Genomic DNA, 20,575 nt, shown 5'->3' on the forward strand with positions numbered 1-20,575 from the left:
CCCTACCCGAGGAGCTATCCTCTACAGGACACCCTACCTGAGGAGCTATCCTCTGGGTCTGAGAGGGGCACCTCTCCCTTTAGGAGGAGCTCCAGCTCGTGGGAATCAGCGATGTCCACGGGCCGCTCCCCTCGCTTGTTGGCCTGGAACGCATTGCCTCCATGTCTCAGCAGCAGCTTCACAATCTATATGAAGGGGGATAGGACAAGTGATTAGTTCTCCCTCTCTCAAGGTCCAGCTTGTTCGTCTTTGTGAATATTTATGTCAGTGTGATTTAAAAAAAATTAGATCGATCTCCAAGAGCTCAAGGATACCAGATAATTCCTGAATAAAGTCAATAAAAGGTGACGTAAGTTTCAATCTAAGCAGTACTCCCATGTTAAGAGAACCAGCGGCGGTACATGTAGGTAGGTCAGGGAGGTCAGGAAGGTCAACCTACATCTGTATGTCCACTACTGGAGGCATCGTGGAGCGGCGTGTCATCATCCAGACCCTGGGTGTTGACTTCTGCGCCGGCCGCGATCAGAACCTTGGCCACGTCGTAGTAACCGAGGTTACATGCCTCGTGAAGAGGGGTCCAGCCTGACGGAAGGAAGAAATTGTCTTTTGAAGGGGAAACTGGAAAGGGTCAGCGCCTAACGAGTTGCAGCCTTATGGGTCCCACAGGGAGAGGAGTGAGAATGTGGGTTTAGGCATTAGAGCAAGGCATTCTGGGTAAATGATCCCCCGCACACTGACTCGGTACAGGTACCCCCCTGCATATAGCCTCGTTATTGTTACGTCAATTTCTTGTGTTATTTTTTTGATTTATTCATTTAAATATTTTCTTAAATTATTTTTCTTGAAATGCACTGTTGGTTAAGGCTTGTAAGTAAGCATTCCACAGTAAGGTGTCGTATTCAGCTCATGTGACAAAATTGGATGTGAAATGTGTGTGTGGGTTTAGGTGTTATAAGCAAGCCACATTGGATAAGAGTGCCTGGTAAATGACTAAAATGTGTGTGTACATCTTTAAAAAAGTTACTCTGACCTTTCTAGTTTATAACGTGGGGTCAGGTGTTCCTTTACCTGCAAAGTCTTTCTAGTTTATAACGTGTGGTCAGGTGTTCCTTTACCTGCAAAGTCTTTCTAGTTTATAACGTGTGGTCAGGTGTTCCTTTACCTGCAAAGTCTTTCTAGTTTATAACGTGTGGTCAGGTGTTCCTTTACCTGCAAAGTCTTTCTAGTTTATAACGTGTGGTCAGGTGTTCCTTTACCTGCAAAGTGTTTCTAGTTTATAACGTGTGGTCAGGTGTTTCTTTACCTGCAAAGTCTTTCTAGTTTATAACGTGTGGTCAGGTGTTCCTTTACCTGCAAAGTCTTTCTAGTTTATAACGTGTGGTCAGGTGTTCCTTTACCTGCAAAGTCTTTCTAGTTTATAACGTGTGGTCAGGTGTTCCTTTACCTGCAAAGTCTTTCTAGTTTATAACGTGTGGTCAGGTGTTCCTTTACCTGCAAAGTCTTTCTAGTTTATAACGTGTGGTCAGGTGTTCCTTTACCTGCAAAGTCTTTCTAGTTTATAACGTGTGGTCAGGTGTTCCTTTACCTGCAAAGTCTTTCTAGTTTATAACGTGTGGTCAGGTGTTCCTTTACCTGCAAAGTCTTTCTAGTTTATAACGTGGGGTCAGGTGTTCCTTTACCTGCAAAGTCTTTCTAGTTTATAACGTGTGGTCTGGTGTTCCTTTACCTGCAAAGTCTCTCTAGTTTATAACGTGTGGTCAGGTGTTCCTTTACCTGCAAAGTCTTTCTAGTTTATAACGTGTGGTCAGGTGTTCCTTTACCTGCAAAGTCTTTCTAGTTTATAACGTGTGGTCAGGTGTTCCTTTACCTGCAAAGTCTTTCTAGTTTATAACGTGTGGTCAGGTGTTCCTTTACCTGCAAAGTCTTTCTAGTTTATAACGTGTGGTCAGGTGTTCCTTTACCTGCAAAGTCTTTCTAGTTTATAACGTGGGGTCAGGTGTTCCTTTACCTGCAAAGTCTTTCTAGTTTATAACGTGTGGTCTGGTGTTCCTTTACCTGCAAAGTCTCTCTAGTTTATAACTTGTGGTCAGGTGTTCCTTTACCTGCAAAGTCTTTCTAGTTTATAACGTGGGGTCAGGTGTTCCTTTACCTGCAAAGTCTTTCTAGTTTATAACGTGTGGTCTGGTGTTCCTTTACCTGCAAAGTCTCTCTAGTTTATAACTTGTGGTCAGGTGTTCCTTTACCTGCAAAGTCTTTCTAGTTTATAACGTGTGGTCAGGTGTTCCTTTACCTGCAAAGTCTTTCTAGTTTATAACGTGTGGTCAGGTGTTCCTTTACCTGCAAAGTCTTTCTAGTTTATAACGTGTGGTCAGGTGTTCCTTTACCTGCAAAGTCTTTCTAGTTTATAACGTGTGGTCAGGTGTTCCTTTACCTGCAAAGTCTTTCTAGTTTATAACGTGTGGTCAGGTGTTCCTTTACCTGCAAAGTCTTTGACGTTGACATCAGCTCCCAGGCTGATGATCTCCTTGACATGCTTGGCGTCCCCTCGTATGGCGGCCATGTGTAGCGGCGTCTCGCCACGCTCGTTCCTCTTGTTCACCTTGTCCCTCGCCCTGGAGGCCGTGCTGCTGGGGAGCTTCTTCTGCACCGGGAGGGCCTGGGACGGGTGGCTAGGGGTCGAGTCTGAGGAGGAGGAGGGAGGGAGGGGAGAGAGAAATAACTCAGAGAAAGTGATTTTATTTTTTAAGTCTTGTTTTTTCTGATAACCGGGCGGTCCGTTATCAACAAGGCTGTTGTACCGGGAGGTCCGTTATCAACAAGGCTGTTGTACCGGGAGGTCCGTTATCAACAAGGCTGTTGTACCGGGAGGTCCGTTATCAACATGGCTGTTGTACCGGGAGGTCCGTTATCAACAAGGCTGTTGTACCGGGAGGTCCGTTATCAACAAGGCTGTTGTACCGGGAGGTCCGTTATCCAGAAGGCTGTTGTACCGGGAGGTCCGTTATCAACATGGCTGTTGTACCGGGAGGTCCGTTATCAACATGGCTGTTGTACCGGGAGGTCCGTTATCAACATGGCTGTTGTACCGGGAGGTCCGTTATCAACATGGCTGTTGTACCGGGAGGTCCGTTATCAACATGGCTGTTGTACCGGGAGGTCCGTTATCAACATGGCTGTTGTACCGGGAGGTCCGTTATCAACATGGCTGTTGTACCGGGAGGTCCGTTATCAACATGGCTGTTGTACCGGGAGGTCCGTTATCAACATGGCTGTTGTACCGGGAGGTCCGTTATCCAGAAGGCTGTTGTACCGGGAGGTCCGTTATCAACATGGCTGTTGTACCGGGAGGTCCGTTATCAACAAGGCTGTTGTACCGGGAGGTCCGTTATCAACATGGCTGTTGTACCGGGAGGTCCGTTATCAACATGGCTGTTGTACCGGGAGGTCCGTTATCAACAAGGCTGTTGTACCGGGAGGTCCGTTATCAACATGGCTGTTGTACCGGGAGGTCCGTTATCAACATGGCTGTTGTACCGGGAGGTCCGTTATCAACATGGCTGTTGTACCGGGAGGTCCGTTATCAACAAGGCTGTTGTACCGGGAGGTCCGTTATCAACATGGCTGTTGTACCGGGAGGTCCGTTATCAACATGGCTGTTGTACCGGGAGGTCCGTTATCAACAAGGCTGTTGTACCGGGAGGTCCGTTATCAACAAGGCTGTTGTACCGGGAGGTCCGTTATCAACATGGCTGTTGTACCGGGAGGTCCGTTATCAACATGGCTGTTGTACCGGGAGGTCCGTTATCAACATGGCTGTTGTACCGGGAGGTCCGTTATCAACATGGCTGTTGTACCGGGAGGTCCGTTATCAACATGGCTGTTGTACCGGGAGGTCCGTTATCCAGAAGGCTGTTGTACCGGGAGGTCCGTTATCAACATGGCTGTTGTACCGGGAGGTCCGTTATCCAGAAGGCTGTTGTACCGGGAGGTCCGTTATCCAGAAGGCTGTTGTACCGGGAGGTCCGTTATCAACATGGCTGTTGTACCGGGAGGTCCGTTATCAACAAGGCTGTTGTACCGGGAGGTCCGTTATCAACATGGCTGTTGTACCGGGAGGTCCGTTATCAACATGGCTGTTGTACCGGGAGGTCCGTTATCAACATGGCTGTTGTACCGGGAGGTCCGTTATCAACATGGCTGTTGTACCGGGAGGTCCGTTATCAACATGGCTGTTGTACCGGGAGGTCCGTTATCCAGAAGGCTGTTGTACCGGGAGGTCCGTTATCAACAAGGCTGTTGTACCGGGAGGTCCGTTATCAACATGGCTGTTGTACCGGGAGGTCCGTTATCAACAAGGCTGTTGTACCGGGAGGTCCGTTATCAACATGGCTGTTGTACCGGGAGGTCCGTTATCAACATGGCTGTTGTACCGGGAGGTCCGTTATCAACATGGCTGTTGTACCGGGAGGTCCGTTATCAACATGGCTGTTGTACCGGGAGGTCCGTTATCAACATGGCTGTTGTACCGGGAGGTCCGTTATCCAGAAGGCTGTTGTACCGGGAGGTCCGTTATCAACATGGCTGTTGTACCGGGAGGTCCGTTATCAACATGGCTGTTGTACCGGGAGGTCCGTTATCAACATGGCTGTTGTACCGGGAGGTCCGTTATCCAGAAGGCTGTTGTACCGGGAGGTCCGTTATCAACAAGGCTGTTGTACCGGGAGGTCCGTTATCAACATGGCTGTTGTACCGGGAGGTCCGTTATCAACATGGCTGTTGTACCGGGAGGTCCGTTATCAACAAGGCTGTTGTACCGGGAGGTCCGTTATCAACATGGCTGTTGTACCGGGAGGTCCGTTATCAACATGGCTGTTGTACCGGGAGGTCCGTTATCAACAAGGCTGTTGTACCGGGAGGTCCGTTATCAACAAGGCTGTTGTACCGGGAGGTCCGTTATCAACAAGGCTGTTGTACCGGGAGGTCCGTTATCAACAAGGCTGTTGTTTATCATTATGACTCTAAATCCTGATAAATATATTAACCATCTCTAAGAGGTTATGAGAGGGAGAGGGAGACAGGGCATGACTGTGTTCTGACTAACCTGGGCTGTTGTCCATGGCGGTCATTTGCATCAATAGGGCCATCTGCTTGCGTTCAGACAGCGGATATCCAAACAGAAGATTAACCGGGGCCTTCTTACTCCCCCCAGACTCCTTCTTGACTTTCTTCTTATCCGGCCCATCTTTATCTATGAACAGAGGCAGGACAGGAAACAGGGTTAGACTTAGAAACCGGAAAAAATAAATATACACACAAGCAAGGTGTGAATCCCAAAATGCATCTTATTCCCTATATAGCATAGTCTCTATGGACCCTAGTCAAAAAGAGTAAACTATTTAGGGTACAGTGTGCCATTTGGGATGCACTCAAGATTATCAACAACAAGGGTAATGCAATAAGGTGATGAAGTGCCCTCCCATCTTTGGCACCGCATCTCTCGATCACGCCACGCAAAGAAAACGGTTAGCGAGCACGGCGTCCTTAAAGGGGGGCACAATGTGTACGGTTGGTTTAACCAACGCATCACTCATAACACCATCAAGCCGACATACAGACATGCGTGAGGTGAGCTGGCTAGCGAGCTCTAGAGAGCAGGCAGACAGTGTTTAGAGTGTAACATAACAGGGTAGGAAGATGGGGATTAGACTAACAGGAGAGGGAGACGGGGATTAGACTAACATAACATGGCTGGAAGACGGGGATTAGACTAGCATAACAGGGCTGGAAGACGGGGATTAGACTAACATAACAGGATAGGAAGACGGGGATTAGACTAACAGGAGAGGGAGACGGGGATTAGACTAACATAACAGGAGAGGGAGACGGGGATTAGACTAACAGGAGAGGGAGACGGGGATTAGACTAACAGGAGAGGGAGACGGGGATTAGACTAACAGGAGAGGGAGACGGGGATTAGACTAACATAACAGGGTAGGAAGACGGGGATTAGACTAACATAACAGGATAGGAAGACGGGGATTAGACTAACATAACAGGATAGGAAGACGGGGATTAGACTAACATAACAGGATAGGAAGACGGGGATTAGACTAACATAACAGGGCTGGAAAACGGGGATTAGACTAACAGGAGAGGGAGACGGGGATTAGACTAACAGGAGAGGGAGACGGGGATTAGACTAACAGGAGAGGGAGACGGGGATTAGACTAACAGGAGAGGGAGACGGGGATTAGACTAACAGGAGAGGGAGACGGGGATTAGACTAACATAACAGGGTTGGAAGACGGGGATTAGACTAACAGGAGAGGGAGACGGGGATTAGACTAACAGGAGAGGGAGACGGGGATTAGACTAACAGGAGAGGGAGACGGGGATTAGACTAACAGGAGAGGGAGACGGGGATTAGACTAACAGGGCTGGAAGACGGGGATTAGACTAACAGGAGAGGGAGACGGGGATTAGACTAACAGGAGAGGGAGACGGGGATTAGACTAACATAACAGGGCTGGAAGACGGGGATTAGACTAACAGGAGAGGGAGACGGGGATTAGACTAACAGGAGAGGGAGACGGGGATTAGACTAACAGGAGAGGGAGACGGGGATTAGACTAACATAACAGGGCTGGAAGATGGGGATTAGACTAACAGGAGAGGGAGACGGGGATTAGACTAACAGGATAGGAAGACGGGGATTAGACTAACATAACAGGGTTGGAAGACGGGGATTAGACTAACATAACAGGATAGGAAGACGGGGATTAGACTAACATAACAGGGTAGGAAGACGGGGATTAGACTAACATAACAGGGCTGGAAGACGGGGATTAGACTAACAGGAGAGGGAGACGGGGATTAGACTAACAGGAGAGGGAGACGGGGATTAGACTAACATAACAGGATAGGAAGACGGGGATTAGACTAACATAACAGGATAGGAAGACGGGGATTAGACTAACATAACAGGATAGGAAGACGGGGATTAGACTAACATAACAGGGCTGGAATACGGGGATTAGCCTAACATGACAGGGTAGTGCTGGAAGACTGGGATTAGACTAGCATAACATGGCTGGAAGACGGGGATTAGACTAGCATAACATGGCTGGAAGACGGGGATTAGACTAGCATAACAGAATAGGAAGACGGGGCTTAGACTAGCATAACAGGGCTGGAAGACGGGGATTAGACTAGCATAACAGGGCTGGAAGACGGGGATTAGACTAGCATAACAGGATAGGAAGACGGGGATTAGACTAACATAACAGGGCTGGAAGACGGGGATTAGACTAACAGGAGAGGGAGACGGGGATTAGACTAACAGGAGAGGATAGGAAGACAGGGATTAGACTAACATAACAGGATAGGAAGACGGGGATTAGACTAACAGAACAGGGCTGGAAGACGGGGATTAGACTAACATAACAGGATAAGAAGACAGGGATTAGACTAACATAACAGGATAGGAAGACGGGGATTAGACTAACATAACATTATAGGAAGACGGGGATTAGACTAACATAACAGTATAGGAAGACGGGGATTAGACTAACATAACAGGGCTGGAAGACGGGGATTAGACTAACAGGAGAGGGAGACGGGGATTAGACTAACAGGAGAGGGAGACGGGGATTAGACTAACATAACAGGATAGGAAGACAGGGATTAGACTAACATAACAGGATAGGAAGACAGGGATTAGACTAACATAACAGTATAGGAAGACGGGGATTAGACTAACATAACAGGGCTGGAATACGGGGATTAGCCTAGTATGACAGGGTAGTGCTGGAAGACTGGGATTAGACTAGCATAACATGGCTGGAAGACGGGGATTAGACTAGCATAACATGGCTGGAAGACGGGGATTAGACTAGCATAACAGGGCTGGAAGACAGGGATTAGACTTGCATAACAGGGCTGGAAGACGGGGATTAGACTAGCATAAGAGGATAGGAAAACGGGGATTAGCCTAACATAACAGGGCTGGAAGACGGGGATTAGACTAACATAACAGGATAGGAAGACGGGGATTAGACTAACATAACAGGATAGGAAGACGGGGATTAGACTAACATAACAGGGCTGGAAGACGGGGATTAGACTAACAGGAGAGGGAGACGGGGATTAGACTAACATAACAGGATAGGAAGACGGGGATTAGACTAACATAACAGGGCTGGAAGACGGGGATTAGACTAACATAACAGGGCTGGAAGACGGGGATTAGATTAACAGGAGAGGGAGACGGGGATTAGACTAACATAACAGGATAGGAAGACGGGGATTAGACTAACATAACATGGCTGGAAGACGGGGATTAGACTAGCATAACATGGCTGGAAGACGGGGATTAGACTAGCATAACAGGGTAGGAAGACGGGGATTAGATTTGCATAACAGGGCTGGAAGACGGGGATTAGACTAGCATAACAGGATAGGAAGACGGGGATTAGACTAACATAACAGGATAGGAAGACGGGGATTAGACTAACATAACAGGGCTGGAAGACGGGGATTAGACTAACAGGAGAGGGAGACGGGGATTAGACTAACAGGAGAGGGAGACGGGGATTAGACTAACAGGAGAGGATAGGAAGACAGGGATTAGACTAACATAACAGGATAGGAAGACGGGGATTAGACTAACAGAACAGGGCTGGAAGACGGGGATTAGACTAACATAACAGGATAAGAAGACAGGGATTAGACTAACATAACAGGATAGGAAGACGGGGATTAGACTAACATAACATTATAGGAAGACGGGGATTAGACTAACATAACAGTATAGGAAGACGGGGATTAGACTAACATAACAGGGCTGGAAGACGGGGATTAGACTAACAGGAGAGGGAGACGGGGATTAGACTAACAGGAGAGGGAGACGGGGATTAGACTAACATAACAGGATAGGAAGACAGGGATTAGACTAACATACCAGGATAGGAAGACAGGGATTAGACTAACATAACAGTATAGGAAGACGGGGATTAGACTAACATAACAGGGCTGGAATACGGGGATTAGCCTAGTATGACAGGGTAGTGCTGGAAGACTGGGATTAGACTAGCATAACATGGCTGGAAGACGGGGATTAGACTAGCATAACAGGGCTGGAAGACAGGGATTAGACTTGCATAACAGGGCTGGAAGACGGGGATTAGACTAGCATAAGAGGATAGGAAAACGGGGATTAGCCTAACATAACAGGGCTGGAAGACGGGGATTAGACTAACATAACAGGATAGGAAGACGGGGATTAGACTAACATAACAGGATAGGAAGACGGGGATTAGACTAACATAACAGGGCTGGAAGACGGGGATTAGACTAACAGGAGAGGGAGACGGGGATTAGACTAACATAACAGGATAGGAAGACGGGGATTAGACTAACATAACAGGGCTGGAAGACGGGGATTAGATTAACAGGAGAGGGAGACGGGGATTAGACTAACAGGAGAGGGAGACGGGGATTAGACTAACAGGAGAGGGAGACGGGGATTAGACTAACAGGAGAGGGAGACGGGGATTAGACTAACATAACAGGGCTGGAAGACGGGGATTAGACTAACACAACAGGGCTGGAAGACGGGGATTAGACTAGCATAACAGGATAGGAAGACGGGGATTAGACTAACATAACAGGGTAGGAAGACGGGGATTAGACTAGCATAACATGGCTGGAAGACGGGGATTAGACTAGCATAACATGGCTGGAAGACGGGGATTAGACTAACATAACAGGGTAGGAAGACGGGGATTAGACTAGCATAACATGGCTGGAAGACGGGGATTAGACTAGCATAACAGGGCTGGAAGACGGGGATTAGACTAGCATAACATGGCTGGAAGACGGGGATTAGACTAGCATAACATGGCTGGAAGACGGGGATTAGACTAGCATAACAGGGCTGGAAGACGGGGATTAGACTAGCATAACATGGCTGGAAGACGGGGATTAGACTAGCATAACAGGGCTGGAAGACGGGGATTAGACTAGCATAACAGGGTAGGAAGACGGGGATTAGACTAACATAACAGGGCTGGAAGACGGGGATTAGACTAACATAACAGGGCTGGAAGACGGGGATTAGACTAACATAACAGGATAGGAAGACGGGGATTAGACTAACATAACAGGATAGGAAGACGGGGATTAGACTAACATAACAGGATAGGAAGACGGGGATTAGACTAGCATAACAGGGCTGGAAGACGAGGATTAGACTAACATAACAGGGTAGGAAGACGGGGATTAGACTAACATAACAGGATAGGAAGACGGGGATTAGACTAACATAACAGGATAGGAAGACGGGGATTAGCCTAACATGACAGGGTAGTGCTGGAAGACTGGGATTAGACTAACAGGATAGGAAGACGGGGATTAGACTAACATAACAGGGCTGGAAAACGGGGATTAGACTAACATAACAGGATAGGAAGACGGGGATTAGACTAACATAACAGGGTAGGAAGACAGCATAGTAGCATGCAAGGGAAACTATAAGGCCACTCCATGTGTGTGTGTGTTTACAGCACGGCAGAGAGTGTTGGGTACATGACATGGAGTTGCTGGAGTTACTACGACAAGACACCTACACACACACACACACACACACACACACACACAACACATGTATGCATGTGTGTGTGTGTGTGTGTGTGTTTTAACATCATAGCGTAGCGTAGCGTAGACTCGAGGACCCAGGCTGCAGTGACCAGTTACCTGCTAAACACATCCTGCAGGGAGTCACTAACCTCCCCTCAGACTCTTCCCAGGACTCAGTGGACTGGCCTGGGTCTGACTCATCTACTGGGCAAAGCAGAGACACGGGGAGGGAGGGAAGAGAAGGGGAGATGAGGAGGGAGGGAGAGGAGAGAGAGAGAGCAGGGGGAAAGCAGAGACACGGGGTGGTGGGGAGGTAAGAGGGAGGGAGGGAAGAGAAGGGGAGATGAGGGAGGGAGGTAGAGGAGAGAGCAGGGGGAAAGCAGAGACACGGCCGGTGGGGAGGTAAGTGGGAGGGAGGGAAGAGAAGGGGAGATGAGGGAGGTAGAGGAGAGAGAGAGAGCATGGGGAAAGCAGAGACACGGGCGGTGGGGAGGTAAGAGGGAGGGAGGGAAGAGAAGGGGAGATGAGGGAGGGAGGGAGAGGAGAGATAGAGAGAGCAGGGGGAAAGCAGAGACACGGCCGGTGGGGAGGTAAGAGGGAGGGAGGGAAGAGAAGGGGAGATGAGGGAGGGAGGTAGAGGAGAGAGAGAGAGCATGGGGAAAGCAGAGACACGGGCGGTGGGGAGGTAAGAGGGAGGGAGGGAAGAGAAGGGGAGATGAGGGAGGGAGGTAGAGGAGAGAGAGAGAGCATGGGGAAAGCAGAGACACGGGCGGTGGGGAGGTAAGAGGGAGGGAGGGAAGAGGAGATGAGGGAGGGAGGGAGAGGAGAGAGAGAGAGCAGGGGGAAAGCAGAGACACGGCCGGTGGGGAGGTAAGTGGGAGGGAGGGAAGAGGAGATGAGGGAGGGAGGGAGAGGAGAGAGAGAGAGCAGGGGGAAAGCAGAGACATGGGGCGGTGGGGAGGTAAGAGGGAGGGAGGGAAGAGAAGGGGAGATGAGGAGGAGGGAGAGGAGAGAGAGAGAGCAGGGGGAAAGTAACGCATTAATGCACGCCTCTCTCTCTCACACGCTCATTCACACATCTCACACATGAGTCATTACAAGAGACAGTTTATATCCAGGGTGGCGTGGGGCTGTTGCTTTCCTTCTCTACCCAAAAGCACACAACTAGCTCCTCTGTTGTAGGCTGTTCAATTCAAACTCTCACGTCAAGATGTGACCTAGAAACCCCGGGCATGTGCTGACCAACTAGCAGGTGTCTTCACTGACATTTTCAACATGTCCCTGATTGAGTCTGTAATACCAACATGTTTCAAGCAGACCCCTATTGTCCCTGTGCCCAAGAACACGAAAGGCAACCTGCCTAAATGACTACAGACCCGTAGCACTCACGTCCGTAGCCATGAAGTGCTTTGAAAGGCTGTCATGGCTCACATCAACACCATTATCCCAGAAACCCTAGACCCACTCCAATTTGCATACCGTCCAAACAGATCCACAGATGATGCAATCTCTATTGTACTCCACACTGCCCTTTCACACCTGGACAAAAGGAACACCTATGTGAGAATGCTATTCATTGACTACAGCTCAGAGTTCAACACCATAGTACCCTCAAAGCTCAACACTAAGCTAAGGATCCTGGGACTAAACACCTCCCTCTGCAACTGGATCCTGGACTTCCTGACGGGCCGCCCCCAGGTGGTAAGGGTAGGTAACAACACATCCGCCACGCTGATCCTCAACTCAGGGACCCTCAGGGGTGCGTGCTCAGTCTCCTCCTGTACTCCCTGTTCACTCATGACTGCGCGGCCAGGCACGTCTCCAACACCATCATTAAGTTTGCAGATGACACAACATGTTCACCGACAACGACGAGACAGCCTATAGGGAGGTGGTCAGAGACCTGGCCGTGTGGTGCCAGGACAACAACCTCTCCCTCAACGTGATCAAGACAAAGGAGATGATTGTGGACTACAGGAAAAGAAGGACCGAGCACACCCCCATTCTCATCGACGGGGCTGTAGTGGAGCAGGTTGAGAGCTTCAAGTTCCTTGGTGTCCACATCACCAACAAACTATCATGGTCCAAGCACACCAAGACAGTCGTGAAGAGGGCACGACAAAACCTATTCCCCCTCAGGAGACTGAAAAGATTTGTCATGGTTCCTCAGATCTTCAAAAGGTTCTACAGCTGCACCATCGAGAGCACCCTGACTGGTATAGACAACTGCTTGGCCTCTGACTGCAAGGCACTACAGAGGGTAGTGCGTACGGCCCAGTACATCACTGGTTCCTGCCATCCAGGACCTCTATACCACCACAAGGTGTCAGAGGAAGGACCGTACGCACTACCGCACAGCAAGCGGTACCGGAGCGCCAAGTCTAGGTCCACGAGGCTTCTAAACAGCTTCTACCCCCCCAAGCCATAAGACTCCTGAACAGCTAATCAAATGGCTACCCAGACTATTTGCATTGCCTCCGCCCCCCCCCTTTTACACAGCTGCTACTCTGTTGTTATCATCTATGCATAGTCACTTTAATAACTCTACCTAGATGTACATATTACCTCAATTTCCTCGATTAACCGGTGCCCCGTGTATATAGCCTCGCTATTGTTATTTTACTGCCGCTCTTGAATAACTTGTTACTTTTATTTATTTTTTGTTACCTTTTTTTCTTAAAACTGCATTGTTGGTTAAGGGCTTTAAAGTAAACAATTCACTGTTGTATTCGGCGCATGTGACAAATAACATTTAATGTGAAACCAAGCCATGAGGTCGAAGGAATTGTCCGTAGAGCTCAGAGACAGGATTGTGTCGAGGCACAGATCTGGGGAAGGGTACCAACAAATGTCTGCAGCATTTAGAGGTCCCCAAGAACACAGTGGCCACCATCATTCTTAAATGGAAGAAGTTCGCCCGCCCGGCCAAACTAAGCAAACGGAGGAGAAGGGCCTTGATCAGGGAGGTGACCAAAAACTTGATGGTCACTCTGACAGAGCTCCAGAGTTCCTCAGTGGAGATGGGAGAACCTTCCAGAAGGACAACCATCTCTGCAGCACTCTACCAATCAGGCCTTTATGGTAGAGTGGCCAGACGGCACCTAAAGGACTCTCAGACCATGAGAAACAAGATTCTCTGGTCTGATGAAACCAAGATTCATTATGCTGTATTGTGTGTAGATTGATGAGGGGGAAAACATTATGTAATAAATTTTAGAATAAGGATGTAACGTAACAAAATGTGGATAAAGTCAAGGGGTCTGAATATTTTTCCAAAATGCACTTCATCACATCAGCTTGAACCATAAGCCAGGATTTGACTTTCGATTTAACAAAAAAGACTTTAACCTTTATCCTTTAACACAATTAGAAATTGTCACAGAGCAACTCAAACTTCTACTCAAGAGTTATGTTTTGTAGACTCAATACATTTCATCGGAGCTAAAAAGCGACAGTAAAGATCCAGGGCGGAGTGGGCGGTTGCTTTCCTTCACTACCCAAAAGCACACTCAAATGATTGGCATCTTACCATTCAAACAATGAAACCTGATCTAGGATAACTTCTCAAATACATTTCATCGGAGCTAAATTTAAAAAGAGAGTACAACCAGGGGCAAGCAAGGGATTATGGGAGAACATTCAGTTGAACATTTATTCAGAGCTAAAACGCGGAGGAGATGGAGTAACGGTTCCCCGAGCGTGCGTGAAGGAGTATGGTTCATTGGCCTAAGTGTGTCCTGTTTAGGCCACCATACCCAGGGTCCTTTATCGTAATTACAGATTCAACCCTGTTTCATATACAGGATCTGACTGAAAATGACTGTTTATAGACTTCAAAGGAAAAGCAGCACTGTGTGTGTTGTTGGGAAAGTTGCAATAAGGGGGTTTCAATATCCAAACCATGGGTTGGTTGGATACAGGGGACTGTGTGTGTGTGTGTGTGTGTGTGTCTGTGTCTGTGTCTGTGTGTGTCTGTGTGTGTGTGTGTGTGTGTGTGTGACTGGTTACAGGGAAGCTCAACACAGAAAGTATCAGGCCATTACACCAGACGAAGGCTTAGTTTTACCGGCAATGAGCTCAGGCTACTATTGCCTCAGTACATCTAGACTCTCTCTGGCTGTTCCAGATTTGAGTTGAAGTGAAAACAAGATGCTGAATATGTTGGTGGTGTAGAAGAACAAGGCCCCCCCCCGTCAGAATCTCTGACTGCAGCATTAAACGTTCATATTTCAGTCATTTAGCAGACGCTCCTGTCACGAGCTACTTAGAGTAACCAACGCCTTTATAAAACGTTCAGGTCGTGTTGTTGACTTAACGTTACTATGAACAATGTACCACGTATCAGACCAGACCAGTACAGATGTTGTTTACTTAACGTTACTGTGAACATGTTATTACATACAGTTGAAGTCGGAAGTTTACATACATCTTAACCAAATACATTTAAAAACTTTGTTTTTCACAATTCCTGACATTTAATCCTAGTAAAAATTCCCCGTTTTAGGTCAGGTAGGATCACCACTTTATTTTAAGAATGTGAAATGTCAGAATAATAGTAGAGAGAATGATTTATTTCAGCTTTTATTTCTTTCATTACATTGCAAGTGGGTCAGAAGTTTACATACTCAATTATTATTTGGTAGCATTGCCTTTAAATTGTTTAACTTGGGTCAAACATTTCGGGTAACCTTCCACAAGCTTCCCACAACAAGTTGGGTGAATTTTGGCCCATTCCTCCTGACAGAGCTGGTGTAACTGAGTCAGGTTTGTAGGCCTCCTTGCTCGCACATGCTTTTTCTGTTCTGCCCACACATTTTCTATAGGATTGAGGTCAGGGCTTTGTGATGGCCACTAATACCTTGACTTTGTTGTCCTTAAGCCATTTTGCCACAACTTTGGAAGTATGGCTGGGGTCATTGTCCATTTGGAAGACCCATTTGCGACCAAGCTTTAACTTCCTAACTGATGTCCTGAGATGTTGCTTCAATATATCCACATTTTCCTGCCTCATGATGCCATCTATTTTGTGAAGTGCACCAGTCCCTCCTGCAGCAACGCACCCCTACAACATGATGCAAACACCCCCGTGCTTCACGGTTGGGATGGTGTTCTTCAGCTTGCAAGACTCCCCCTTTATCCTCCAAACCTAACAATGGTCATTATGGCCAAACAGTTCTATTTTTGTTTCATCAGACCAGAGGACATTTCTCCAAAAAGTACGATCTTTGTTCCCATGTGCAGTTGCAAACCGTAGTCTGGCTTTTTTTATGGCGGTTTTGGAGCAGTGGCTTCTTCCTTGCTGAGAGGCCTTTCAGGTTATGTCGATATAGGACTCGTTTTACTGTGGATATAGATACTTTTGTACCCATTTCCTCCAGCATCTTCAAGGTCCTTTGCTGTTGTTCTGGGATTGATTTGCACTTTTCGCACCATAGTACGTTCATCTTTAGGAGACAGAATGCGTCTCCTTCCTGAGCGGTATGACGGCTGCGTGGTCCCATGGTGTTTATACTTGCGTACTATTGTTTGTACAGATGAACGTGGTACCTTCAGGCGTTTGGAAATTGCTCCCAAGGATGAACCAGACTTGTGGAGGTCTACAATTATTTGATTTACCCATGATGTCAAGCAAAGAGGCACTGAATTTGAAGGTAGGCCTTGAAATACATCCACAGGTACATCTCCAATTGACTCAAATCATGTCAATTAGCCTATCAGAAGCTTCTAAAGCCATGACATAATTCTCTGGAATTTTCCAAGCTGTTTAAAGGCACAGTCAACTTAGTGTATTGTAAACTTCTGACCCACTGGAATTGTGATACATTGAATTATAAGTGAAATAATCTGTCTGTAAACAATTGTTGGAAAGATGACTTGTGTCATGCACAAAGTAGATGTCCTAACTGACTTGCCAAAACTATAGTTTGTTAACAAGAAATTTGTGGAGTGGTTGAAAAACAAGTTGACTCCAATCTAAGTATACTAGATTATACTAGATACATACTATTATACTAGATACATACTATTATACTAGAAATATACTATTACAGGGATCATGAGCACAAGATCCAGCCGTGGGCCGAATTTTTCTTGACCGTTTGGTCAAGGGGCCGGAACAGAATTACAAATAATTAGTCGACTGCAATTTGACCGCAAGAAGCACAAACGGATCAAATATTTTGACTAAAGCATAATACATTTCAAAACTAGCTTGAATTTGTATACGATCAAAAAAAATTATATCTCTATTACGCGTGGGAATACTTTGGAACAGATTTCTAAAATATATATATTTTTTAATCACTTTGAGCTGATCTATTGGTGTTGTTACAGTCTTATGTCCAACAATAAAATAAAATAAACATTTTGTTCAGAAAACTTGGGGGGTATACACTTACTAGATATATACTCTTATAGATATATACTAGATATACACTGTTATACTAGATATACACCGTTAGACTAGATATATATATACTCTTATACATACTCCTATAGATATATACTCTTCTACTAGATATGTATACTCTTATAGATATATACTAGATATATACTCTTATACTAGATATATACTATTATACTAGATATATATACTCTTATAGATATATACTAGATATATACTCTTCTACTAGATATATACTCTTCTACTAGATATATATACTCTTATAGATATATACTCTTATACTAGATATACACTCTTATAGATATACACCGTTAGACTAGATATATATATACTCTTATACATACTCCTATAGATATATACTCTTCTACTAGATATATATACTCTTATAGATATATACTCTTATACTAGATATACACTCTTATAGATATACACTCTTATACTAGATATATACTCTTATACTAGATATATACTATTATACTAGATATATAATATTATACTAGATATATAATATTATACTAGATATACACTATTATACTAGATATACACTATTATACTAGATATACACTATTATACTAGATATATACTATTATACTAGATATATACTATTATACTAGATATATACTATTATACTAGATATACACTATTATACTAGATATATACTAGATACACTATTATACTAGATATACACTATTATACTAGATGTACACTATTATACTAGATATACACTATTATACTAGATATATACTAGATATATACTATTATACTAGATATATACTATTATACTAGATATATACTATTATACTAGATGTACACTATTATACTAGATATATACTATTATACTAGATATATACTATTATACTAGATATACACTATTATACTAGATGTACACTATTATACTAGATATATACTAGATATATACTATTATACTAGATATATACTATTATACTAGATATATACTAGATATATACTATTATACTAGATATACACTATTATACTAGATATACACTATTATACTAGATGTACACTATTATACTAGATATATACTAGATATATACTATTATACTAGATATATACTATTATACTAGATATATACTAGATATATACTATTATACTAGATATATACTATTATACTAGATATATACTATTATACTAGATATATACTAGATATACACTCTTATTTATGAAGGTACAGCACATGATAGATTGCATTATAGTATCATGCATCTGCATGGATGCCCAGCCCACATGTGCTTTATAAGACACTATTTGTTGTATCCAAATAAAGTACAAAAGTATATTAAAAATGTTTAAAAAAATATACCCCATCATTATCTCACACACACACAGTTGTGAAAAAGCCATGTGAGACGTTGGTACCTGTGTCTGATTCTCTCTCCTTGTTGCGAGGGGGGCTCACGGTGAAGGACAGTTTGCGTTTCATGGAAGACTTGGGTGGTTTCCCTTCTTTCCCCCCCAGAAACTCACTGCGGTCAAGCTTCGGAGTCTTGGTGAACAGGGAAATCTTATCTTTGCTCTGGAGAAGAAAAAAAAAAAGGGAGGAATGAATTGTAACAGGGGTTACGTTAACGCAGAATTCAGTTTTTTTTTACCCCATGCAGAAAAATGTAATAAAAAAACGCTGAATAAATATCTTGCTGCGTTTCGTAAACGGAGATCTGAAGTGTTAGATCTGTTCTTATCGTGAATTTCTGCTCAGCTTCAGACAAACGTTGTGCTTCAGTTACACATCTCCACTCGGATGAGAAATCTTTGCTATCGTCCTCAGACACATTCACGAACGGCACTCTTCCTCTCTGATGGCAGAGAGGAAGAGGCAACGGTTGCTTTTCTCCAGTAGATTTAGATTAACGTCAAGCAAAACATTAGGAAATGTAGCTGCCTACATTCTATCTAGAATATAATGGTAAACATAAGAAATCTGATGGCCATGCATCGTTTACGCAAAAAAAATGACTTGCTCTTTCATTGTAAGCTTATTTACTTTACTTGGGGCGGCAGGTAGCCTAGTGGTTAGAGCGTTGGACTAGTAACCAAAAGGTTGCAAGATCGAATCCCCGAGCTGACAAGGCAGTTAAACCAGTGTCTGGGTTTGGCCGGGGTAGGCCGTCATTGAAAATAAGAATTTGTTCTTAACTGACTTTCCTAGTTAAATAAAGGTTTAAATAAAAATAAACTTGTGTGGCTGCCAGCCAAATAGCATTGCACTACTGTTGTCATCTAATGAACACGAAGCTATTTTCTGCCGAATGATTAGCATTAAATTTGTGTGATGAAAAACTAGTTGCCCGTCCCATATCTATTGAAGCAGATGTTGTTTAAAAACGCAGCTTTATTGATGGTTTTGAAAATGCTGATTTTTCTGCAGTACAATTTGATTTTCAGTGGCTTAGTTAAAAGAGTAGTTCCCGTTGTAGTGTGGAGTTGATACAGTTATCCTTTATTTATCCAGAGGAGTTCCACTGATATCTTCATAGAGTATTTGGGCAGAGGAACTCTCCTGGATAAATATCAGAGTATTTGAGCAGAGGAACTCTTCTGGATAAATATCAGAGTATTTGAGCAGAGGAACTCTTCTGGATTAATAGAGTATTTGAGCAGAGGAACTCTTCTGGATAAATATCAGAGTATTTGAGCAGAGGAACTCTTCTGGATAAATATCAGAGTATTTGAGCAGAGGAACTCTTCTGGATAAATATCAGAGTATTTGAGCAGAGGAACTCTTCTGGATTAATATCAGAGTATTTGAGCAGAGGAACTCTTCTGGATAAATATCAGAGTATTTGAGCAGAGGAACTCTTCTGGATTAATATCAGAGTATTTGAGCAGAGGAACTCTTCTGGATTAATATCAGAGTATTTGAGCAGAGTTGTAGGGGGTTGGAAATCCCGCTTATCGCTCAGGGAATGGTGCTTGAGCACCGCTCCGGCGAGAATTTAATTTGAAATAAAACTGCCGTTCCAAATTAGCTCCATTCATAAAAATTTAAAAATTAAATCACCATTTAACCAACACCAATCTATTTACGTGACAACCTGGACCTACCATTTGGTTTTAAAATATTGAACCCAAACTGTATGATTTGAAAGTATTTTAATAAACATGCCAGCAGCTGAGAAACCCCTCTCCGTGCTTGCAGAGCCACTGGGAATTTCACGTTAAGGTTGTATTCGGCGCATATGACATATACAATTATATTTGGACGCTAAACACCCTTCAGGCCACTCTTGCCAGGCTGGGCAGGGACGTAGGTTATTTTTCTACGGGTAAGCCTAAAGGGTTTAGGCAAAATAACCCTAATCAAAAACGGAAAGCTCCTTGAAAATGTTGAAAATGGAGCCTATTACCGGCGCCGACCGCTGGTGGAGCCTATTACCGGCGCCGACCGCTGGTGGAGCCTATTACCGGCGCCGACCGCTGGTGGAGCCTATTACCGGCACCGACCGCTGGTGGAGCCTATTACCGGAGCCGACCGCTGGTGGAGCCTATTACCGGCACCGACCGCTGGTGGAGCCCATT

General features: G+C 45.0%; 1 protein-coding gene across 1 annotated transcript in view; it reads right to left on the reverse strand.

The window, feature by feature from the left end:
* Positions 1 to 20,575, reverse strand: part of LOC120043291 (ankyrin repeat domain-containing protein 12-like) — an 85,816-nt gene that overhangs the window by 25,596 nt on the left and 39,645 nt on the right. The window contains exons 3-7 of the mRNA XM_038987915.1: positions 18,416 to 18,572; positions 5,102 to 5,248; positions 2,479 to 2,682; positions 440 to 582; positions 38 to 185 (exon numbers count right to left, since the gene is read on the reverse strand). Coding sequence (XP_038843843.1) covers positions 38 to 185; positions 440 to 582; positions 2,479 to 2,682; positions 5,102 to 5,248; positions 18,416 to 18,572 — 799 coding nt within the window. The remainder of the gene's footprint in view (positions 1 to 37; positions 186 to 439; positions 583 to 2,478; positions 2,683 to 5,101; positions 5,249 to 18,415; positions 18,573 to 20,575) is intronic.

This window comes from Salvelinus namaycush, unplaced genomic scaffold (assembly GCF_016432855.1).
Source record: "Salvelinus namaycush isolate Seneca unplaced genomic scaffold, SaNama_1.0 Scaffold89, whole genome shotgun sequence".
Classification (NCBI taxonomy): domain Eukaryota; kingdom Metazoa; phylum Chordata; class Actinopteri; order Salmoniformes; family Salmonidae; genus Salvelinus; species Salvelinus namaycush.